This window comes from Salminus brasiliensis, chromosome 21, assembly GCF_030463535.1.
Source record: "Salminus brasiliensis chromosome 21, fSalBra1.hap2, whole genome shotgun sequence".
In the NCBI taxonomy this organism is placed as follows: Eukaryota; Metazoa; Chordata; class Actinopteri; order Characiformes; family Bryconidae; genus Salminus; species Salminus brasiliensis.
Window position 1 is genome coordinate 30,693,649 of NC_132898.1, and position 25,416 is coordinate 30,719,064.

Genomic DNA, 25,416 nt, shown 5'->3' on the forward strand with positions numbered 1-25,416 from the left:
TTGGTTGTAACTGGGACCTTGAGATCTCAATTTGTTACACCCTATGTGCCACATGTGATGCGAATAACAATAAAGTCTCCTTGAATCCTTGACACCGGTCGACACCGGATAGCAGAATAAACTGGAAAACAAGAATAAAAAATTGACAAAAGAAATAAAACTGAATTAAAAGAATATGTCAAATGTACGTCAAGCCATAAAAGATGAAAATGTGAGTGAAATGTCCATGCAGGTAAACAGTGCAAAGCAATGCAGTGAGGATAGCGGTCAACAGGGTGGCGGAGAGCCAGGTCTGGCGGTACCATAGTGAGCACAGCTAAATTTTGGGTTTAGCTACTGTGGCACATCCCACAGACATTTCTAACGATGGTTACATGAAGAATGTGAATGTGACTCACCCTACTCACCCAGCAGTCAGAGTGCCCATGCCCACCCCTGTCCACCATTGAAAGAAAGGGTGGGCCGGTCCTGTTTACCTGTAGAACGCATCCATCTTACTCCAACTTACAGGATCCGACCTACAGATTCTGCTGTAGCGTCTTGGTGACAGACACCACATTACGCCTTCAGAGGTCCTCAGGTGGTCTCAGAACTTTCCTGCTCACTGCATTATTTAATAGTTTGAGACCTTCACCTTTAAAGCGAAGAGAACCTTTCTGTAAACCTTCTGGAACTTTTGACCGGTAGTGGCCGACTGAATGGAGCCGAATGAAGTGTTTTGTAGGTCGCCTTCCAAGTCCTTTCCACTGACGATCAAATTAAGGAAGGTTTTTCACGCTGCCTGTGGAGTGTTAGGTGGCATCTCGAAGCCATTTAGAGAGGTGTTTCATTTTCTGCATGGCTCATCTGAGAGCTCCTTGAAAGCAGCTTCTCTGAGCAGCCCTAATTCGGTGATAACTCATTAATCCCCCAGTTCCAACAACTCTGCACCCTGCTGTCTCCCTTATAAATGACTTCACGGAGTCTCCACCTCCCTCCGCCGCTAATTGGAAGAGAAAACTTGTTTCTCCTGCTTGTTTCAGAAGCCGATTAGTCACAGAAATTGAACTCTGCTTACTCACCAAACGTCTCTGAGTACAAAGACGAGCCGATCTTGTCGCGGGGGTCATTACTCTTGAAGCCGGCACGAATCTAAAGTTACTCATTACGGCACGCGCTAATGCTATTGTTATTCGGTAAGCGTGTTCGGAGTTTGAGGCCTGTACCTGTAGCTTGTGCCCTTGCTGTCGCTATCTTAATCCGTCTATCTAACGGTTCGCCACCGGCCAGCAGCGGAAAAGGACGGCCCTTCCGGCCGTCGTCAAGACTTCCCATTATATATCTTGGCTAATCCAATCGGGTAAGCGTGAGTGCACATCAATGCAGATCATTCAGCAAATAGCCGTGAAATTAGGTGCGCTCGGACAGGTGTCCTCGTGGGCTCCACCAGCACGGTGTGCTAATCATCCTCTCGTGCAGTCTCAGGCACGTGAGGTCTCCGGTTATTGTCTCGCCGGTGGTGACGACGTCTGGGACGTAATTGTTCTGCTCCAGTGTCTATAAGACATCATTTACAGCTCACTTAGAAGTGGAGCCACTCACCTTCTCTCCATGCGATTTCCATCCTGGCAATTACTCACGGTAACCCGTCTAATAGAATTCCAGGAACCTGGCCTGAAATTTGCTTGGATGCACATCTGATGTAGAAAGAATGTGAAGCTACAGCTGTAGAACATTCGCTAATGACCACAGTTGGGTGGACTTTTCACTCTTGCCATAAAAGTCGTGGGTCAGCCGGGGCACCACTGGACGATTGCACACTAGAGCTTGTTATGGACACAGGTCCACTTTCTCTGAGAGTTTGGTACGTTTGGTCAAGTGTGAAAGCTCTGGTCCTCTTGAAATCGGCGGTCAGGGATTCGCTTTAAGTGGACTCTGGACAAAAAGTATTGGGACACCGGTTCCAAATCTGATTGCAGTCAGGATCTTGAATGATTACCACCCACCTCATCATCCCCAACACTCCAACTCATCCCAAAAGTACTGGATGGAGCTCCATCATCCATCATTCCAGAGAACACAGTTCTTCCACTGCTCCACAGCTTAATACTGGGGGGCTTCAAACCCCTCTAGCCCACGCCTGGCATTAGGCAGCATGGTGCCAATAGGTTCATGTCAATTTTGCTCCAGCGAGTTCTAATCAATTGGCATCACTTCTCTACAGGGACCAGATAAGCTGTGGGTGTGTTTATGTGTTTGCACATTTGCATATCTGTGTCAGTCAGCAATGGATGCAACTTAAAGTAGCTGAATGCATTCATTAAAAGGGCTGTCCACAAACATTTGGACATACTATGTACTTTTGAGGCAGAGTCAAGACCAAGACATCGTACGACTATTTTACAGGTCGCCGCTGTGTGTCCACAAACATTTGGGCATACAGTGGATATATAAGTATGTAATGTACCGTATGTACATTAAGCGTGGCTCGTCTCGTCGTAATCACTGCAAGTTCATCAGGAGCTGCATCTTGCTCTGCCGTGCTGTAAGTCATCGTTTGATGGAATCTGGGCTCTGTGTAAAATGATCAGGCATCAGTAGAGGAGAAAATGACCAATCTAGCTACACAGATTACAATTACAGCAGGCTAACAGAGCAGAGTAGCGCACAGCTTTCCCATTTGCATTGTGATAATGGTAAAGTCGAGTCTTTGGAATTGGGGGTTTTTACCCTCATCTTTATTTAATTACAGTGATATGCAAAAATTTGGGCACCCCTGCCCCTGCCCTATCTTTAACTGTATTAATATTTGAATCAATATTTATTTTATTTCCACATTTTACAGCTTCAAAACGGCAATAAAAAGGAAAAAATTGCCCTGAAAAAGGTTTGAGCACCCCTGGTCGAGATATGAATAGCTAAGTGTGTAACAGACATCCTGATTTTTCCAGGGTATGGAGTTAAAAATGGGACATTTCTTTAATATTCCTGAAGGAGAATTTAATCTGTGTCAGCAATCCTACCAGCAGTTCTCCCTGAATGTTTTCTTGGTCCTCCAAACCTCAACTCAACCACCTTTCCTGTTACCTTGCCTTTTCTTCATTCCATTAGGACCTAAAGAAACAGCTACCTGAACGCCTGAACCGTGTGCTATCTTCCTTTAACCTTCTCCTGCCTTCTGAGCAGCATCGATTCTGTACATTTCCATAGTGTTCAGCAGCTGCTTGGAGGAACTCATGGCTGCTGATTGTCGGGACAAGGTTTGAGGAGTCAGAGTTGTTGTAAAACTTTGAGATTTGCACCCCTTGGCCTTTTCTTAGCGATGACTGTGAACAAGCCATAGCCCCAACAAGCTAATGAAGGTGTCTGAGGTCTTGGTAAGAGTTACCTAGGAGCTCAAATCTGTTGGGGTGCCCAAAAAATTACACTAATTTTGCCTAAAATCTTGAAAATGAAATATGTTGCATCTTTGATTTCATGAGTTTTGGAGATCAGTTCATCTTATATTCACTGAACTCTGCATAGAAACAGACATTTAGACCAAGGGTGCCCAAACTTTTGCATACAGACGCCTTCTCAACCCTGCAGACTGACAGCTGAGATTGGCTGAGGGCTAAATTGTCTTGATTGAACAGTGAAGATCCCAAAGCTCAATCTGACAGTTTTTCTCTACACTATATTGGTCGCTCCCATTCAGAAATCCCATAACCTGATATCACACTCCTCCATTACTTTTACACAGTGCAGCCCTGAGGGTTACAACACCAGCTGCTCATAAAATCATCCATCCATCCATAAATCTGACAATCTGCTCCTTCCATTTCCATTCATTCTGCCAGGGATTTGCTGCAGGTAGGAACTGTCCACCCCTCCAAGTAAGATAAAGCCCCCTCCCCTCCCCTCCCCTCGCTATCAGGCCCGGGCCTGTTGTGCGGCTCCACTAACAACAGGGAACTGCCATGTCAGATGCTGAAGGCCCATTTTCTCGACTGCCGAGCTCATACAACATCTCCCTAAAGCTGGAATTACAACTGTGAATTCCAGCTGTATGTGACGGCCTTCGGCGATAGGGAGAGAGCCAGCCGAGAGAGCCTGGCACAACATTAGCAGCACATTATTGTGAGCGATAGGTCAGGTCTTAGGACCTGCAACTCTGCCACTGCGGCAGCAGTCAGCTGTTCACCCTATTATGCCTCTCGGGAATAACAGGAGTTGTGCTACTTTGCTCACTTTTCCATGTATTTGAATCACAGCGTGAAGTAGGGCTGCACGATATGGGGGATGTTCTGCGATGAAGATATTATGATATTAAAAATGCAGGAATTTTCATAAGATTTCTTCAGAAGCCAACGATCCAACATGTCTTATATAATTATAATAATGCCCTCTGTGTATCGAAGAATGGAGTAAAATCAATTATACTGGGCAAATATGATCTGTCTCTGGTCTCTGGTTGATGTGTCATGGAAAATTAGCAAGTGTCCTGTGATATGACTACTGCACATGTGCACAATGCGATGGCGATGCTAAAAAAGTGTTATATTCAACATCCAGCCAAATTTGGATAACAAAGGATGTAAATATGATAAAACATGGCTTAAAATGTAATAATCAGACCTATCTGTCTGAGAACTGTCTCAGCGTCATGGGGCAGTGGTGGCTCAGCGGTTAGAGCTCCGGGATATCGATAACAGGGTTGTGGGTTCGATTCCCGGGCTCGGCAAGCTGCCACTGTTGGGTCCTTGAGCAGGGAAGGCCCTTTACCCTCTCTGCTCCCCGGGCGCTGGAGTTGGCTGCCCACCGCTCTGGGTGTGTGTGTGTACTCACTGCCCCTAACACATGTGTGAGTGTGTGTTCACTACCAGATGGGTTAAATGCGGAGGACACATTTCGCTGTACAGTCCACACTGTACAGTGACAAATACGTGCACCTTTACCTTTTAAAAACTCCCTGCCTGCTACGCAGAATTAGTGAATTTTTATAAAAGTAAACTTACTGCAGTGGATGAGCAGCCACATCCACCCAATGCTAACATGGCGGATAGATAAACAGACATAGGTCACTAACGGACGCTTATCTGATGAACGGTTTCTGGTCTCTTTCTTTCTTAACACTGAAGAAAGTGCAGATTTTTTAACTTTCGGCTCGCTAGTTAGGTTTTGTCTGGTAACTCACTTATTGATTTTGGTTTAGCTCGCTAGTGTGGTTTTTTTAGGTAGCTAGGACTATGCTAGCTAATTGGCTTAACTTTAGCTTGCTAGTTAGGGTTTGCACGGCGGCCTCCTAGCTTTTAGCTATTCTAGTTGATTACATTTTGAATTTTGTAAAATTACTAATATGAGTCTTTCTAAGTACTTTTAGACCATTAGTGGTTTTGCTCGCTAATTACTTTAACTTGCTAGTTAGGTTTTGCATGATAGCTTGGTTGCATTTGGCAATATTTAAAAAATCCTCCTGGTTGAATTTTGAATTATGAAAAACAACTATTTTTATATTATATATATATTGTATTATGAATTATAAAAATATTTAGTTTTTTTTGATAGCTTGCTAGCCTTTGACTAGCTTTATGTCACTAGTTAGGTTTTGCCTGGTAGCTTTTGCATTTTAATTGATTACATTTTGAATTATGAAAAACAACTATTTTTGGTATTATGAATTATGAAAAAATTAATTATCAGGTTTTGCTTGATAGCTTGCTAGCCTTTGACCATGCTGATTGGCTTAGCTTTAGCTTGCCAGTTATGTTTTGCTTGGTAGCTTTTGCCGTTTAATTGATTAAATTTTGAACTATGAAACATGACTATTTTTGGTACATAAACCAATGCAAATGACACAAGAAGAAAAACTAATAATGTAAAATATTTGAGCTGTTCTAAGTACCTTTGGAATATTAGTGGTTTGGGTGATAGTTTGATTGATTTTGATAGTATGCTAGGTAGCGTTAGCTTGCTAGCCTTGGACTGTATTTGGGGGGGAAATGAAGAATGTGGAATATGAGCCTTTCTAAGTACTTCTGGACCTTTCTTCAAGAACTGTTTATACAACATAAAGGACAGCTGGCATTTTCTAATGAGAGAAAAATCATAAAATCAAAAATGTATTGGAGTTCTGATCAGTGTTTTCCAACAGATGGGGGTACAAAGCGTATCTCTGGCGAATACTTTCTGGTCTTTTTGCTCTACCTTTCTTTCTTAACGCTGGAAAAAGTGCAGATTTACACATCTGCCTGGGGCGCTTCATCACTACGCCCATTAACGTTACGTTAAGATCATACGCCTAATCCTGCAGGACTGTTATACAGCCTCGGCTTGCTGCTTTAGGAGAAGCCCCACTGCGTCCCCCACCTAAACCCTGCGTTACTCCAGTAGAGACGAGATAAATATGTAGCTCTTTCCCGCCATCATTACATCTCTGCGTCTGTTTGTTTTCTCCATCTCTCTGTAGAGTTTTGTAATTAAGGGCTCTTGCTGCAGTGTGGAGGAGCGCGGGCGCGGGCGAGGGAGGGGAGCGCAGTGATTATTTGGCAACCTGGTATATAAACCTCTTGGGTTTTAGAGAAGGCAGCACATCCATATAGATTAGAACTAGGCCTATGTTCCAGCTAGGAGCTCTCGAGGGTGGGGAGAGTGGTTGGGGGGTCTGACAATTGTATGAGTCATGCTTAAAACACAGAGTGGTGTTTAAACAGGGACTGTGAGTGAACTGGAAGCCCTCATAAATTATACACAGCGTTTGCGCTGCTAGATACCACTGAATTTAAAGGAGTACTCCAGCGCTTTCCAGTCCACTCTCTACTGGCTGCCTGTGAATCGTGTTGTTAACACGAGTCATTTGTCCTGTAGAGACAATCTGTTAACTCAAAACACACTTATCATAGAAACTGCCTATTGACTTTAATTGAGAGTGTGGTTTGAGGTCTACCAAATTTCCAGCAGTACCCTGGTGTTTCTCAACTTCCTCGCTACCTCCAGCATCTGCATCACGCAGTCGATTACCAGGACAAATAATGTCATGATTCCCGACATTAAAAAAGAACTGGAACTCATCCTTAACATCCTTACAGACTGGCTAGCAGAAATACCCAGACAGCAAACCCTTCATGGTCCAGTTCTGGCCCATACTTAGTTTGATAAAATTTGACCAGTTTGAGAAAGCTGGTTGACCAGTTTGGTCAAGATGGTATAAAGGTGGACCATTATGGACATGCTGGCCATGCCGTTTAACCAACTAGGTCATGATGGTTAGGCTGGTTAATCAGCACGGTCATGCTGGTCAACCAGCTTAGTCATGCTGATCATTTTGTTCAACTATCTTGGTCATGTTGGCCATACTGTGCAACCAGCTTGAACATGCTGGCCATGCTGTTTAATTAACTTGGTTATCCTGGTCAACCAGCTTGGTAATGTTGTTTAACCAGTGTGGTCATGCTGGTCATGCTGTTTAACCAGTGTGGTCAAGCTGGTCATGTTGGTCAACCAGCTTGGTCATGTTGGTTGACCAGCTTGGTCGTCATGCTGGTCATGCTGTTCAATCAACAAGGTCATGTTGCCCATGCTGGTTGACTTTCTTGGTCAACTTGGTTGACTATCTTGCTGTGCAACCAGTTTGCTCAAGATGGTTTTACTGGTAAACCATCATAGACAGACTAGTCATTCTGGTCAATCAACTTGGTCATGCTGATCATGTTGTTTAACTAGCTTGGTCATGTTGGTTTTGCTGGGCAACCAGATTTTTCTTGTTGGGCATACTGGTTAGTCAGCATGGTCATACTGGCCATGCTGTGCAACCAGCTTGGACATGCTGGTCATGGGGTTCAAACAACTTGGGCATTTTGATCATGCTGACTGGTCAGCTTGGTCATGCTGGTCATGCTGTGCAACCAGCTTGGTTATGTTGGTTGACCAGTGTGGCCATGCTGGTCATGCTGTGCAACCAGCTTGGTTATGTTGGTTGACCAGCTTGGTCATGCTGGTCATGCTTTTCAATCAAGAAGGTCATGTTAGTCATGCTGGTTGACTATCCTGGTCAATTTGGTTGACTATCTTGCTGTGCAAGCTGGTTTTTACTGGTGGATCATCATAGACAGGCTAGTCAACCATTTTGGTCATGCTGGTCAGAGTGTTCAACCAGTTTATTCATGTTAGTTATGCTGTTCATCCAGCTTGGTCATGTTGCTCATGCTGGTTGAAGAGCTAAACCATTACACCATGTGGGCCAATAGCAAGCTTAACCAGCTTGGTCAGGCTACTTTTTTCAGAATTGATGTTCCCAAAGGTACATCATGAAAGGTAGCACTCAAGGAGCAGCTCGCCCATTGCCGTGAATTAGGGTATGGGTGGATCAATAAGGATATATCAGTAGTTTCACTTCTTTTAGAGCATCGATCCTCCCACGGAAATATTGATACTGTTTAGTAGAACACAAGACAAAAAGAACCAGTAGGTGCATGTAGCCTCCAAACTTCACCTCACAACGTCAATACTAACCCCTACCTCACACCTGAGGTTTCTGTGAAAATCACCGAAAATAAACAGGATGTGAATGAGCAGTGATGAACACTCTCATAGTCTATTAGAAGAACACGAGGCCTTCCTTTGTGTTCCGATATTTCACACATGGTGTGAGACATTTCCTAAGAACATCTCCAAGGTTTTAATTAAGCAATCACATGCAAATTGATCCTCATGTATCATCTGCTCCCCTTTCCGTAAGCTCGAACCAGCGTAGCGGTGGAGATTATAGCCATCCGCAAGCGCTCGCCCTGGACAGGCCGGCTTCCTGGCTCGGATCTTTGTCTTATGGGAACACTAGAATGTTGCGGGAGCTTCAATCACATGTTAATTAAAGCAGATGCTACAGCTTAAAGCTCCAGCGCTTGTTGCGAAATTAATTTATTTATTAACTTATTCATTTCGACCTTGCAGACTTGATCTGACCAACTGTTGCATAGTCATCTGAAAGCCAACATACATAATTGCTATCAGATTTTAATATATTAGGTTTAAAAATCTGAGCTGTCATGCCATGGAGAAAGTGCGCTTGTCGAAAAACCTCCGAAATTCTGTGGTTCAAAAGGTTTATTGTGTTTGTTCTTTTCCAGCTCGGTCTGAAATTGGATTTGGAGGGAGGTGTGAGGTCATGGAGTATCTGTGGCCTTCTGAAGAGCGCTCTTTCTGAGCAGGTCAGGTTTATAATAGTGATGAAGAGGAAGGAACCAGGCTATTTCAGCTGTTTTTGGAAGGCCTTTTCCTTCTTCTTTTTTTTATCAGTCAATAGCGAGCGAGCGAAGGCCGCTTTCTGTTTCGCTAGGATGTGACGGCAACTGGTGGGCAACTGTGGCGGGGGGAGCTTGACCTTTCCTTAGACAAAGACATGAGAGGTCCTTCTTCTGGTGGCTGTAGTTCTCCTTTGGGGACAAAGGCTGTAGATCATGCAAAACTCATTGACAGCTTGTCAGCTGGGCAGCCTCACAGATACGACGCTGTTGTAAAGTGGAACAGCCCTTTTTACAGGCTGGGACACAGCAGGGATACACTGTGTCTTCGGTGCTTGTTGGCGTCGATGCGCAGGTTTAAATATGAACAAATTATTTACGCAACATTTACATATGCAAATTATGCTGCAAAAATGCCTATTTAGAAGAAGTTGCATGGGTTCTGAGTGATCCAGTGGACCAATGCGCCCCCACTGGTTCTAATCCCGGGTCAGGCTATTTGCCATCGACAGCCAGAGTCAGAGAGAGCACAATAATCGTCTGTTAGCTGTTGTATCAGAGCTCCTCCGAACAAGCTTGCCACCTAGCGAAGAGGCGGTGGAGACTTGTGTTTGTCTTCATCCTTCTAGTGTTGTGGGCATTGCTAGTGATAGGGAGAGATCACATGAACAGGGATTGGGTTTAGCCCTGCCCAGTCGTACTGCCATTACTAAGGAGTATTTCTAAACAGAGGTCATTTGCATTGACTTGACTGGTCAGAAAAATGGTCATGTAGAAAATAAATTAGGCCTGATTTTATCATGTTAGCCTTCACAAATATAAGGGATAAGGACCCTTCAATTTGTATCTTTAAGGTTCTTTAAGGTTCATCAGAGAATCACAATGAATTCTTCAGTGTCATTCTTTCAAAGAACCATTATTTTCTAAGAGTTCTTTGAGCCCTCAGGTTGGAGAAGCATCCATCTTTTTGATTTTCAGAGGCTGTGATCAGCGGCAGGCCTATCAACAGCCCATAATATCAACAATGACCAGGCAAGGCCTTGGCCTCGATCGTGTCTCCTTGGAGAAGCGTTTGTAGCTGCCCTTCATGGCGCATTGTTGTGCTAATGTGACAATAAAATGCAGGCCTTTTGTTGATCTGAACGGACATCAGGGTTGACTAATGAACCAACTAGCCTGTGAGAACTTTTTCGAGAGCGTATCCATTAAAAAATACACAGAATGAGATGATTTAAAGGCATATATGTGAAAGCGATCTGCATAACAGAGCTTTACTGTGGCAATAATTCTTGATATGGGGATATTAAAGTCTCGGTGATATTGGAGAACAGTCACTCTATGAAGTTTATCTCAGATCTATGGCTCAGATAAAGCCTGGGAGGCCATTACTAAGTATTTACCTCAGGATCCTCAATGCAAATATATAGGCTTTACAGTAAAGGCGGCGCTGTTGACATTTACATTAATAGTCATGGCATTTAGCTGATGCTCTTATCTAGAGTGACTTACGAGGCTACTGGTATTACAGAGGTGGTGGGCCAATGCAGTGTTAGGAGTCTTGCCCAACGACTCTTATTGGTGTAGCACAGCATAGTCACCCAGACCAGGAATCGAACCCTGGTCTCCCACATGGTGTAGTGGCTCACTGGCAACCAGCAACTGTTGAGAAGTGCAGGTGTTAAAGAAGATGCCTGTCATTTAAAGGGGCCGTGCAATATTGACACTTCTTATAGCTTGGGTGGAGCTAAAGTGATGTAATCTGAATAGGCAGACAATCATTGATAAGCCATAACATTAGTACCTATTAGTGCCTAATATTGAGTAGGCCCCCCTTGTGCCTTTCGAGGCATGGACTCTACAAGACCTCTGAAGGTGTCATGCTGTGGTGTCTGGCATCAAGACTAAGCAGATCCTTTTAGGTCCTGTGAGTCGTGAGGTGGGTGGGGCCTCCATGAGCATCAGTGAGCCTTAGATGCCCATGACCCTGTTACTGGTTCATCGGTTGTTCTTCCTTGAAGCACTTTTGGTAGGTACTGACCACTGCATTCCCGGAACACCCCACAAGACCTGATGCCTGATGTATTATTAGAGATGTTCTGACCGAGTCGTCTAGAACATCACAGTTTTACAGGTTCTTGTCAAAGTGGCTCAGATTCTTAAGCTTGCCCATTTTTCCTGCTTCAGCACCTCCATCACCTTCAAGAACTGACTCTTCATTCGCTGCCGAATACATCCACCTCTTCACAGGAGCCACTGTAGAAGATAATCAGTGTTTTTCACTTCTCCTCAGTGGTACTAATGTTATGGCTGATTGGTTAAAGTGGAAGATTAAGGTTAAGGTTCTAATGAAAGCTTTCTCGAAGCTTTCTCATGAAATATTTTAGTTAAAAAAAATATAGATTTGTTCAATCTGGAAATCAGAGCCCAGGCTTTGCTGTATTTACCCAAGTCTCTTCTTACAGAAGGTTATGTTTTTCTGTCAGGTCGTATACAGGTAACGCTGACACAGCCCAGGTGTATCTCTGTAGGCCTGACCTTTCCCTGATGCATCTCCTCTAATCCCTGCTTGCAGTGTTTCAGTATCCACACTAGTGGCTTGTATACACTGACCTTTTCTGAGGGTTAGAGATGATACAGATGTCGCTGATATGGTCTAGCAGAGGATGCTCTGTTCTGTATGCCCCCCCTTATTATATTTAGACATGTTTATTTATAGGAGGGGCTTTAGGGATAAATAGGTCAACAGTACATCTGAAGTTGAGCTCAACTTAAAAAAATAGTTTAGTCTGTGGCTCCGCCCCCTTAGTTTGTTTACTGTTTATTTCCATATGCAGGTTAGAACTCCCCCATCACACAACATCCCCAGGCTGGAAGGCTTTTGACAGTGGAGCTCTGAGGTCTTGCTAGGATTTGAATGTATAATCTCCTAACACTTGATGATCAGCAGTTAGATCGTAGGGCCGGTTCACACAGTTCTGAGTACATTTAATGTCCTGTTCTTTCTTGAACACAGACATGTGTATGGTTTCACAGCTCTTGAGCAACAGTCTAAGTGCCTACCTGTCAGGAGTCCCATCAACACCACAGCATGAGGAGTCTGAGAATAGGAAGGTCTCTCATGTGATAGGGGGAGTTCTGACCTACAGACAGAAACGATTTAGGCGAACTTTTGACTTGAAGTTGGGTTAACTCAATTAACACTCTGTAATCAGTTACTTTGTCAGTTAGAATTTTTGAGTTTTAAGAAATTAGAATCCACCCACAGGGGATGTGTTAACTTTATTAATATAAATCTGGCTGTTATCAGTATAGAACTGAATATTTGGACCAGGATCATGTATGATTTGTCCAGGAGGCAGCTGGTACATAGCAAAAAGGAGGGGGCCAAGCACGGATCCCTGGGGATCACCCTGCATAACAGTATCACTATACTAGAATTAGCTGCGTCTAAAGCACAGGCTGCAACCGAGGTGGGCTCAATTTCTTGACCTCTACATCACTACGCCATAGAAGGCTGTTCCAAAGTGAAGGACCCTTACTGCACAGCCTAGAAATGCAGCCTAGGTTCAGAGCAGTTTCGAGGATGCAACTGTTGTCTCTTTCCAAACTCTTAGTTAGTTAGTTTTTCACGAACTTCAGTTAATATTCGTTAGCTTGCAAAGTGTAAAATGACTGCTTAATCCGGGCCGGCCTAACCCTTTATGGGGCCCTAAGCAGATTTTCATTCGGGGCCCCCCATACCACCACCTCAGCACCAGATGCTTCATCATTTCATGGGGAGAGAGATATTGTGCAACACCCTGAAGTGATGGGTCTTTATTGACCACCCAATCTGCATTTGTCCAACAGTGGCAGCAGCCAACAGCAGAAATTTATTAACCTAGTATTGCTGTGCCAACTATGAAAGTAAATTAATGTAAAACTTGCTTTTACCTGTGCAATAGCATTTTGTTTTATTATTCAATATTATTTTTTATTATGATATCTTGGTGCCCTGGTAGTGTTGTGGCCCTAAATGGCTGCATAATTTGAGTATTCCTTGGGCCGGCTCTGTGCTTAATTATATAAATTGTCCATATATTGTATTTTAGATTTCACACCTATGGAACTAGCTTTGTGGTTACAGCTTAAAGAAGCAAACCTCAGACATTATCCATTCTGTTAAAGGTCGGAGGAAACCGTTTCAGTAAAGTATCACTTTAAGAAAAGACATATTTGTGGAAGCAGAGAACTCTTGACAACTGGCCTGAAGAAATGAAAACCATAAACGCTTTCAGTGAATCTTATTCCTAGTTGCATGATGAGGCTTCAGGAGCAAGTGCTGCATGGAGCTGGAGCTAATGACTGCGAGCAGGTTGTTTGCAGACATTCACCATGTGGGGCCATTAAGGTTTTCTCCAGCAAAAAACAGATTTGGGTCGAAGCTGCGGCGCCGCACGAGCAAAGTGTTGCCACACAGATAGCCTGCATCTGTCTCGGATAGCGCCTCAGGCCCCCAGCGGGCATCTACGCCATATGGAGGAAACGGATGCTAATGAAATTGTTATGCAACTGGAGTAGGGACGGACGCAATTTGTTGACTCTGGGGGGGCAGCCTGCGCTGAGAGAGGCGGGCCGCGGAGTGTTCAGTATATTATGAGCTCAACTGCGTGCTTCGTAGCCTTTAGCCTCGCCGCCTCGCCACCTCGCCGCCTCCAGTCACTCGCTATCGTCTTACTGACACACTGAGCGCTGAAGGGAGGAGATTACGGTGCTCTGAATGGCCATTCATAAGCCTGTGTACATGCCTAATGGTTAGTAGTACAATGTCTTCGGAGCTCGGGGGGAAACGGGAGATCAATGGCATTAAAAAAAAGATAAAGCCTCTCGGGCCTTCTGCCTGATACATCATCATGGTAAAGGACAGCTCTAGTGATTTTTCCCCTCGATGTCTTTCTCCTGCATTGGCATTGAACCGTTGAGTACCACAGACAGCAGTTTCAGTGCTTTTCTCGCTCTTCAGAAACATCAGCCCAACCAGCAAACGTGCAGCTTTCTAGTAATGGCAGTAATGGGGCAGATGCTGAAATCTGTGAACATAGATTTTATAGTGCAAATTCATATTTACGGCCATTTCCTCTAACGTTGCAAAGTGTAGGAGGAGACAGACATGAAATAATGTCTTTCCAGCAGTGGAGCTTAACAGTGAAAAGGTCATTCTGGTTATCTTCACTCTCCCCTTTCAGTTCTGCCAGTCCAAACCCCACCCACTTCACTATTCTGCTGTTTAATGACCACAGCATCTTCGCTCTGGGAAATTAGTCCCATCATTTATTAAAGAATTCATGAAAATGTGTCTCATAAATTATGGATTATTGATGGAATAGCAACTGCCTAATAGATATTATTAGAAGTGAAATTCGAGTTCTACTGGTTCCACTGGTTCTTAAAATTTTGACACACATAGAAAAACTGTCAGATTCAAACTATATCAAAAAGTGGAAAATACAGATACAAGGTTTTTGTGTGGCAGTGGTCACAGAGGGCTTTTGGGCTAAAGTTCGGTGCTTCTTCTACATGCTTGCGTAAAGCATCCCGAAGCCCCCCTAACAGCTAGACACGAGAAAAGCTGAAAAAGAGGAGGAGCCTGATGATGGAGACTAATGGTGGTGATGGAGTGAGACTGAGGGTTTATACGTGGCTGAGTGGGAGGAGTTCCGGGCGTGGGCCGTCTCCCAAAATGACATTATGACATAATGTGGGAGGGTCAAAAGGTCATGGCACATTTTTTAATTGTATTTAATTGTTTTCCTGTATGATGTCATGTAACAGGGTTGTAAATGCAGATTTTGCATATAGCTGTGTTTACACATCAGTTGGTATTCACTGCTTTGTGGGTTTAGAGCCTTAGCGCAAACGTCTGGCCATTTGTCACTTTTTCTGCTGCGTGGTCTTGCTGGTAACAGGACGCACAAACAGACAAGCCAGTCTCCTGGTGATTGCTCACACTCAGTGGTTGTCTTTGCTAATGGAAACTGACTGCCCACCCTTCTCTCATGGGAGGATAATTCTCTTGAGAAGAACAGCTTTAAGAATTGAGAAGAATTTCTTCACACTTGTGGATATGGGCAGTCCACTATGGGGTCTGTTTATGGGGTCCTATGAAACAAAAGCGATGTATCTATGCAGGCCTGACTGTCTGAGACAACTGAATGTATTATCCAGGTCTACCAGGGTTTCTACCTTTTTAGGGCAGGGATTTAAAATCATACATATAACAAATGTATTAAGTGTAATAGTCTAATATAGTGGTATACCGACCTGACCTGAGATCATACTTAAGGAAGACCAGTGCACTTACGGACCTTTGTTGTGGACGTCTGTCCCAGCTGGAGGCCCAGCCATGCTGTCTTGTGTTACATCTGTTTAATTGTCACTGTGCAGCGTGAGCTAACACTTGCTGTCGGTTGCAGGGGTATCCCTGGGAAGAAGTGTGGCACCATCATCCTGTCTGCGGAGGAGCTCGGAAACTGCAGGGTGAGTGTGACAGTGTGCTCAAATGCATGTTTGACGAACACTGTATGGACAAAAGTTTTGGGACACCTGCTCCTTCACTGTTTCTCCTGAAATTAAGCCCATTAAAAAGAGTTTACCCTGCTTTTATTGTGGAGTAACTCTCTCCACTGTCCAGGGAATAAGGCTTTCTACTAGATTTTTCCACTAGAGGTGCATTGCTGTGAGGATTTGATTGCATTCAGCACCAAGAGTGTTAGTAAGGTCAAGATGTTAAAAGATCACCAACCCCAAGTATTGGATGGAGCTTCATCTCTACAGAGACTAGACAAGCTATGTGTGGGTGCACGTGCATGTCTGTATCAACAATGGGTGCAACTTAAAGTAGCTGGGTGAATTCATTAGAAGGGGTGTCCACAAACATTTGGACATATTCTGTATGTAGGGTTATGAATATCATGTAGCCTTTTCAGTTATTTGCATATTGTATCTATTACACTGTCAGTGCATTTCTCTTTCCATGTTTTATGATTAATCACACCTCCAGTGGTTGTCAAACTCATTAGAGTATACAGCTCTGTTCTGCAGATGGGGAATACACTCCTGGTGCCTGGAAGCCAGTGGTGCGAAGCATTAGTGTAGAGAGAATTAACCCTTGGGTGTGAAAGGAATATTGATTAGAATGCACACACTACATCCATTCAGAAGACAGGATAGATGTATTAATATGCAGATACATGAAGGAAGGAAGTGAACCTAGGCGAGCCGCCACCCGTGCACAGCGCAGCTTGATTTAGGGGGCGTGTCGGTGTGTCTTGTCTATCTTAACGATGAGAAAAGTACACCTTGAGCGCCTCAAAAGGCTCAAAAGTCATATACTGAGTCTCTTTATGAATCATGGGCGTGTTTTGTTTTGGATTGATAAACCAATCAGGGCGACACTCGCCATCCCTTTAAGAGCCAGGCGCGGTCTGTCTGACCTTGGCGGATTGCTATTTCAGTGGGGTAAAGCGTGAGTGTGTGTGTGTGTGTGTGTGGGGGGGGGGGGGGGGTATACGAGCGTCGGGGTGCACGCGGCTGTGTTGACAATCCACTGCCAAGATAGCAACGAACGTCTGCCGTGTTTTCCGTTGTCAAGATAGCAGCAATACCAGAAATTGACCTGAACACACCTCATTTCGAGACCACCACGCCCATCAGCCTAGATATATTCACACACAGTGTTGTTGTTTAAACACCGCAGGCAGAAATAGGAGTGAAAATATACTGTTGGCAGGGTGTAAGATAGCAATTAGCATCGCACGGTGTATGATAGGGCCACTATTCCTTATGGCTTTGAACGTAGAACCCTAAATTTGATTCTAACTGCTGCACTAGTTTTCTTCTTCACTACCAACATTTACTGCAAAACTGTTGTAGTTTAGATATTCCGTATCCAGGGGACAACAGATATAACAGAACCGTTTCAACCACTAAACCTCCTTTGTTATTACTCGGAATCAAAGATGGCGGAGGATCGTTGCTTAAGAGCTTGATGAAAAGTTTGATCATCCCCATTGTTGACCTTGATACCCTTGGCTTCCACGTCCAAAGCTCTTTGCTGGTCGCTTCTCAGCCTTGGCACGTAGCCCCTTCATTAAGCTGGTTATGGTCACTATAGAAGCATAATATAACCATGCTTGAGTATTTATAGCCTTGCGAAATGCATGGCCTCAAGCACGATCTCCATTGATGGTACCTGAGGGTGTGTTAGAACCCAGTGAATGATTTCCCTTCCAGACATTGATGGGAAATGTTGTAGAAGTAGCAATTAGGGTGGATCATTTTGGTTTATCAGACATTACAGACATTCCCAAATGCGAGAGTTTCAATGATTCTGATTTAATTCCCAAATGAAAGCCATTGCAATCATTAAGGAATTCAATAGCGAATGAAAGTCGATTAGATTAGGATCTAATTAAATCACATTAAATTTAGCTTAAGAATAACTCACTAATTGAATTGATTCATTTACTAATGAACTTAATCACATTAAAGTCAAATACAAAACCAAATCAAATAAATACACTATGTGGACAAAAGTATTGGGACCTCATCCCCAACTCCCCAACTCATCGCACCACCATCCATCAACTTAGCACCACCATCCAGCATTCCAGAAAACAGTGCAGTTCCACAGCTCCACAGTTCAATGCTGGGGGGCTTCATACCCCTCTATTAGCCCATGCCTGGCATTAGGCAGCATGGTGCCAACAGGTTCATGTTTATCTGCGTCAGAGAGTCATATTCTATGGGTAATACTTCTCTACAGGGACTAGATCTTCTCAGAACCTTAGCAGTTTTTCATTTTGGCATATGAAGGTGAATCTGGCAGATGTTCTTTACATTGTGTCAAACGCTGGACCAATAGAAATGCTCCAAAATGACTTATTAAATAAATATTTTTACATTGACAAGTTTCCATTTCCATTGAAAGTTGTAAAGCTGCCATGTTGAAGATACAGGGTTTTTGCTTGACAATGATGAGTTTTTTTAATTGTACTAATATAAATTGGGAAGTGGAGCGCTAACAACTTATAAAATTTACAATTTACAATTTACAAAACTTACAAAATTCAATAAATAAAACAAACGAAAGCCAGATCCCAGCCGTCTCTTATTTTATAACGTTTAGCAGAGTGGAGTGCAGGGTATTCCCAGTGAAGATCCTGCTTTGCCCTGACTTAGGCCTTCATCTCTCTTTGAGCTGCTCACTGATACGGACAGCTACTGGACACCATTTCACAGAAGCACCTTCATTACAATATCAAAAGGATTTCTATTGCTTCCCTGCTCTCTGGATCAATACCAGAACTCATTTGTACTTGTTTTTTTCTGAGCTGCCCATATTTTACTCACAAAAAGCTTTCATTCTGGCTCAGGAGTCATTCTTGTTATCTACAGGATCCTCTCCTGATTCGTCTATAGCGACCCAGAGACCTGAATTGAATGATTCTCTGGCTATTCAGCCTTCTTCTTCCAGCTTTATTTTTAACCTCTTATGCTCCTCAATGGACCCCAGTGTGAGATGGATTCTGGAAAGGAACACCCAGCTCCCTATTGATCCTCTGTAGGTCAAGCTGGCCCACCAGTAAGAACCTAAAACCGTGTGAATAGAATGGGAGCTGTGGCTGAGTGAAGTCTATCCTGGGACTACACTTTCAAAACTGAAGGTGCTGAAAGGTTGGTTGCTTTGGAGCAATGCCTGGATGAGCAACGACTAGAAAAGCAGTGGTTCTTTAACCAGTCTTTGAGCAAACACCTGGACCAGTCTGGTAGGCCCTGAAGGCTATGACTAGATATTTTGGTAGACATCTGAAATGTGATTGGCACTCTAGGTGGATTTTCAGTTTGGTCAGAAAGAGCCGATTCTCTAGTCACTTGACCACAGTTTAAAGAGTGAAAGCTAATAACCAAGCCAAAGCTACCCCGACTAGCATTACCAAAACCTGCGTTCACACAGTTCTCAGGGAAAAGTGAGACTCAGTTAGGCTTCCCAACTGGGCCCCATTGTAACAGCTCACCTTAATCTCGTGTTGGTCCCATCTAGGCCTCATATGGGGCCCATGTTTAACCCCTTCTGGTCCCATCACTGACCTTCTTGTGCATCCATATGTGGGGCCAACATGAAAGCCAATGACAAAACATTCTGGTTCCCAGTTGGGCTGGACCCATACAGGCCCCACATGGACATGTCAGCTGGGCAGTTGCCCATGAAGGCCTTCATTATGTGGATCAGCTGTGTGATTAGGGTTGGAGCTAAACTCTGCATGCTGGTGGATCACCAGGACCAAGACTACAACCGCCCTGGAACAGCCCTGCTCTGTGCAGCCCATTAAATATTTAACACTATGTCCACTACTCCAGTTGTCCGAATCATGTGAACGGATCTGCCCCTGAGGATTAGACTTTGTGAAGATGGTGGAGACGCTGCCCACATTTCAGTGAACTCTGCCATTCATCAGTGTGGGGCGAGGCATATTCAGAATCACTAAGGCTATGCAAATATGTGTACATTCCATGTGAGTGGGTGTCCGCGAGTGTGTTTTTGCATGAGAATATGTGTGTGTGTGTTTCGCACATTTAGATTTGAATATCGCTCGGGTAGCTCAGAGCATGGAGCTTTTGCTCTTACTGAGGATCAAAGAAGCACCATGAGAGATATTCAGCCTTGGCCATGTGTGAGACGCAGTGAGAGAGTGTTGGGAAAATGCGGCCTGTTTTTGTTATGCCATCAGAACACAGCAAAGACTCCTCTCGTCTTGTGTGTGTGTTTCTTTGGGGAGCAGGGGAGCAGGGGGAACGATGCTTGCCTAGGGGCAACAGTGAAAGCAACTGGATTTTAGTAGCATGAATTCATCCAGAGAGAAGGAGCCTCCTCTTGTAGGCCATCGGCTCAGATGTTTAGTTCTCAGATGTGTTCTGCGCGTGGATACCTCGGTTCTATTACAGCTCTTCAGGAAACAAATCAGTTCATTGTAAAATCTCTCCACCAAAGATTTCTCCACCATTTCTTAAGATTTTAAACAGTTTCCTTAAACAGTTTTACCCATTTCTCTCCCCACTGCCAATACTTACCTACAAGCCAGGACTCTGGATGCCATCCACACTGAGAGGGTGAAAGCTAGCATGTGCTTCCTTTAGGGCATGTGAAGCACTACTGCGTCTGAACTTCTGAACTGCCGCTAACACAATGTGATTGGACAGCTCACCATGCTTGGAGGAGAATGACCGCTGACCGTCCAAATCTGCTACCTGAGCCAACAGATATAGAGTTATTAATTATTAAATGCATTATTAAATGTTAATAATTAAAAAATGCACTGTATTGTTACACAGATTTGTCATGTATTACTACACAGTGAAATAGAAATGAAAGACATTTCATTTTTTTTATTTTGTGAACTCTTCAAAAATTATAATTTAAAAATAAAAAAATACCATGAAAAGATTAAATAAAAACTTTTTTTAATTATGAAAAAAATATGTTCAATTCCAAATGTGTATTAAATTATTTGTTTAATTATTATAATATTTTATGTATTTAAAATTATTTTATTATTCATTTAATTATCATTATTAATAATATTAGGGGGTTGTTTTGTTTTTTTTGTTTCTACAATTTTACATTTTTAAAAATCCAAAATATTTTTCAATAGATTTTAAATATTGTGTTCATCTACTTTTAGTTGCACCTGTTAAGCTTGTCTAGTCCCTGTAGAGACATACTGCCAATAGAATAGGACAGGTAAACATGAACCTATTAGCACCATGCTGCCTAATGCCAGGCATGGACTAGAGGGGTATAAAGCCCCCCAGCATTGAGGAGCTGTGGAGCAGTGGAAGAGCTGTGTTCTCTGGAATGATGGATGGTGGTGGAGCTCCATCCAGTGCTTTTGAGATGAGTTGGGGAGTTAGTTGGGGATGATGAGATGGGGTGGTGATCATCATCCAATATCCTGACCTTAAATCCTCACAGCAATGCTCCTCCTCCGAAATCTAGTAGAAAGACAGTCACTCCAACAGAAGCCGGAAAAGCTCCTTTTTAATACCCTTGACTTCAGAAGAAACAATGAATTAGTGGGTGTCCCAATACTTTTGTCCATATATTGTTTGGCTGTTGTTAAAATAAGCTGGTACAAATGTTTTTGTAGGTTTAGTCAATTGTCATATGTGTTATATATTTAAAGTATTACCTCATACATTTGAAAGCAGCTAATTTCACATTATTAAACTTAAACAGGTATTTAATAATAACTGACTACTATTCATTTGAATCACAATGAATATTTAACATTCCAGAATCGCTGCACTTGAATTGCCACCTTCAGATTGATGCATTTTTATTCTATTCATAACACAGTACAGCCCCTGTGTTGATCACAGAAGTTGTGTGGGTGGTCAGTGTCTCATATAGTTATAATTAATCTTCACTGTAACTGCACCCGCACCTGCATTCGCCATGCGCCGACACATTCTCCACCACGAAGCATTTTATTTATTTCCCCTGTGTATCCCCTCCTCATAAAGACAGCACGAACACCTGTAGCCCGTGGTTCTGAAAACCAGCTGCTCAGAGACCTTCAACCGGGCTTTTAAAGTGCTGAATTTGAACCAAATGCTGTTTCTGAGGGCAAGGTTCATCCTCCGTCGGTGTGAACAGCACGGAGAGATGTATGATTATCTGTGGCCCTTCACACAGCGAGGCTTTAGGGGGCTTCCGTGTTCAATAAAGGCAGAGCTGATAACACTGATAGCATTGATTTCATGCGGCTAGATCTTTCCCAGCTACGTGGCCTCAATCGGTATCTGCCTAGCGGGCGAGCATGTGGAAGATCCTAAAGCTTAACCGCAGCTGCTGATAACCTCTCGTATCGGCTGTTGTATTGCCTCCCCTCCCCAAGAGAGAGGCCTGGTGTGAGCCTGATTAAGAATGAAGTGCGCACAATCAGTCAGCCCGGCTAATGCGCTGCTATCATCACATCATTTTTCTCAAGCCTCATTAGATATCGCTCAGGGTATACGGCCTGAGATTGGTAGAAGAAGGCATGATTCTTCTGTAGGATAATCCACATGAGTAGCTACATGGAAGAATTATCCCCTAGAACAGCCTAGAACATACACGTAATGGACAAAAGTATTGGGACACCTGCTTATTTATTGTAAATTCTGAAATCAAGAGCTGGAGTAACTGTCTCTACTGTCCAGGGAAGGCTTCCTACTTGATTCCTACTAGATTTTGCCATGAGGATTTGATTGCATTCGGCGACAAGAGCGTTAACAAGAGTGAGGTCAGGATGTTGGATGATCACCACCCATCTTTATCCCCAAGATCCCAGCTCACCCTAAAAGTGTTGCATGGAGCACCATCTCATTGTTTCAGAGAACACGGCAGTTGCACTGCTCCACAGCTCAATGCTGTGGCTTGATGAGGGCTTTATACCCCTCTCTAGCCCACGCCTGGCATTAGGTGGCATGATGCCAATAGGCTATCACTATTGACAATACTTCTGCAGGGACTAGACAAGCTGTGTGTGCGCATTTGGGCACCAGTGTCAGTCATTAGAAGGGGTGTCCACAAACATTTGGACACATAGTGTAGCAATGTATTTGTCACTGTACACACACTCTATTTTATTAGAATTATTAGCGAAATGTGTCCTCCACATTTAACCCATCTGGTAGTGAACACACACTCACACACACCCAGAGCGGTGGGCAGCCAACTCCAGCGCCCGGGGAGCAGAGAGGGTAAAGGGCCTTGATCAAGGGACCAACAGTGGCAGCTTGCCGAGCCCGGGAATCGAACCCACAACCCTGTTATCGATATCCCGGCGCTCTAACCGCTGAGCCACCACTGGCCAAGAAACCGGAAAGGTCATGTTTACTGAGTATGAACCACATATATGTGAGAATGTATTTATTTTTTTATTATTATTGTATCTATTTTATTAGAATTATTAGAATTAATAAATTATATATTATATTAATAATAGTTATTTTATTAGAAAACTACAGAGTGCTTCTATAATCAGTTAGAATCCTTTAGAATCCTTTATATTGTGAACCAGAGGTGAACTGAGAGAACTCACTACTACATGCAGGGTGGTGTGGTTGAGGCCCAGGACCAGGAGCACACCTCTGCCGTGAGGTTAACTGTACCTGCCCTTATCAAAATTCCAGCACGCCTCCCCCTGATATTTCCCGAGTCTGTTTGGTACGCTTCTATTTGTATTCAGCAGACTCGAGCCCGCGTCGGATTCCTGCCCCAGAGCCCACGCCATGATTCATAGCAACTCATATCTAGCAGGAAAACATGGCATTTACCCTGATCTGGGTGTGTTGCAGCGGAGGGGGGGGCATATCTGCCCATATCTGCCCACATTTGCCTACTGGAGGCTGAGTCGTAATGTCAAGCTTCTGTCGCCTTTACAAGACATGAGCTGCATTAAATTATCATGTGTTTTTTATTTTTAATAAGCCCTCAGAGCACTAAGGAGCGTGAACTACACCAGTTGGCCGGTCGCGGTTTGGCCACGTTTCAATCCATGTGTGCTCACTATGTAACCTACCCCCTCTCACTTGGCTGTTAGTGCCCTTGGCTGGCATTTATGTGCCTTCAGCTGGCTGCTTGCCCGCGATTATGCCTAGAAGCCTGATATGATTGCTCTGAAGCTGCTCTTAAACTGTAATACTCGAGCTCCTCTGGCAGCTGCCAGAAGGTCCCTTTTGCTGTTAACTGCAGGAGCTGTTGACTGCGGGACTTTTTTTTACAGGACGGTAAAGGGGATGGCGCGGGTTCTCCCTCCATGCTAGTGTTTCTGGCCTGCCCCAAGCAGAGGCTGGAGGTGTCATAACAAGCACGGCTAGGTTTATTAGAGGAGGGGACAAGGCGCTTCGGGACTGAAAAAAAATCTGCCAGCACGCAGTGCCAGAATAACTCGTGGTGGCGGCGTTGATAAACAACTTACCCTTGCTGTGAGGCCTGTCCATATTCGCTAATAAACAGTGGGGATGCACCAATCCAATTTCTTCTCTCCCAGTATCGATTCTGAAATCTAATCTCGCACAGGCTTGCTCCGACATATTTGGCTCAGAGACGTTCCAGCAAAAACGTTCTTTAATAGCAATGCTTTGGGGCGTCCTGCATAGTCAGTACTTAATAGCACCCTCTTTGGCGAGCTTGGCACAGCTTGTAAATGCTAGTCTATCGGTTCTTGTTTGGGGATTTACCCCATTTTCACAATTCTTTGAGATTCTTCGTCCATCTTGCATGCCCTGCTTTTTTGAGGTTCATCTACAAACATAGGGCCTTGTGTAAAGTTCAGGACAAGTCCAAGTGTAAAAACAGCCTAAATGTCCCTTTGCTAGTGCGAACAATGCCCTGAGATGGAGCACGTAAGGCGGGGTATATAAACAGTCAGAGGGCCGAGGGGAGGAGGTCAGAGCATGATCCTTCTCCCAAATTTAAGCTGATATGGGCTTCATGGGCTCTGAGTGGCTCAGTGGTCTAATGCCCCATGCTCTATGGCCCGGGGGTCGCTTGTTTGCCATCGACGGCCGGAAACAGAGAGAGCACAATTGAGCGTCCTCTCTCCTTCAGTCTTAGGTGTCTGTTAGCTGGTGTTAGCTAGCTGGTGTTAGCTGGGGACCTGGCACTTTCCTCCAGCCTGACAATGTTCAAAAAGAGGTGACAAATTTTTAAGGCCCTATCTTACAAGATGTGTTGAAATAGCTGCGCTGCTTGTGAATATATCTACACTGATGGACGCGGTGGTCTGGAAATGAGGTGTGTTCAGGTCAGTTCCTGGCGTATCCTTCTTGGCAGTGAATTGTCAACACAGGCACGTGCAGCCCGACGCTTGTACACCCCCCCCCCACACACACACTTTACACCACTGAAATATCAATCCGCCAAAGTCAAACCGCACCTGGATCTTAAAGGGTAACGGCGAGAGACACACTGATTGGGGTTTAATACATGACCATTGTTACGATAGCAAAGACACACTGACACGCCCACAATCTAGCTGCATGGTGCACAATGGGGCCCTAAAATAGGGCCCTTAATGATATTTAGATCAGGGGACTGTGTGGGCCCTGGCAAAACCTTCAGCTTACACCTCTTGAGGTAGTCCATGGTGGATTTTGAGTTGGCAGTGTTTCCGCTACGTATATTTATCCAGGA

The 25,416-nt window shown here is 44.0% G+C and overlaps 1 protein-coding gene across 1 annotated transcript in view; it reads left to right on the top strand.

Annotated features, from left to right (window-relative positions):
* cpne5b (copine Vb) overlaps positions 1-25,416 on the top strand; it is a 185,869-nt gene that overhangs the window by 85,046 nt on the left and 75,407 nt on the right. Inside the window, exon 7 of the mRNA XM_072665400.1 lies at positions 15,650-15,713. Coding sequence (XP_072521501.1) covers positions 15,650-15,713 — 64 coding nt within the window. The remainder of the gene's footprint in view (positions 1-15,649; positions 15,714-25,416) is intronic.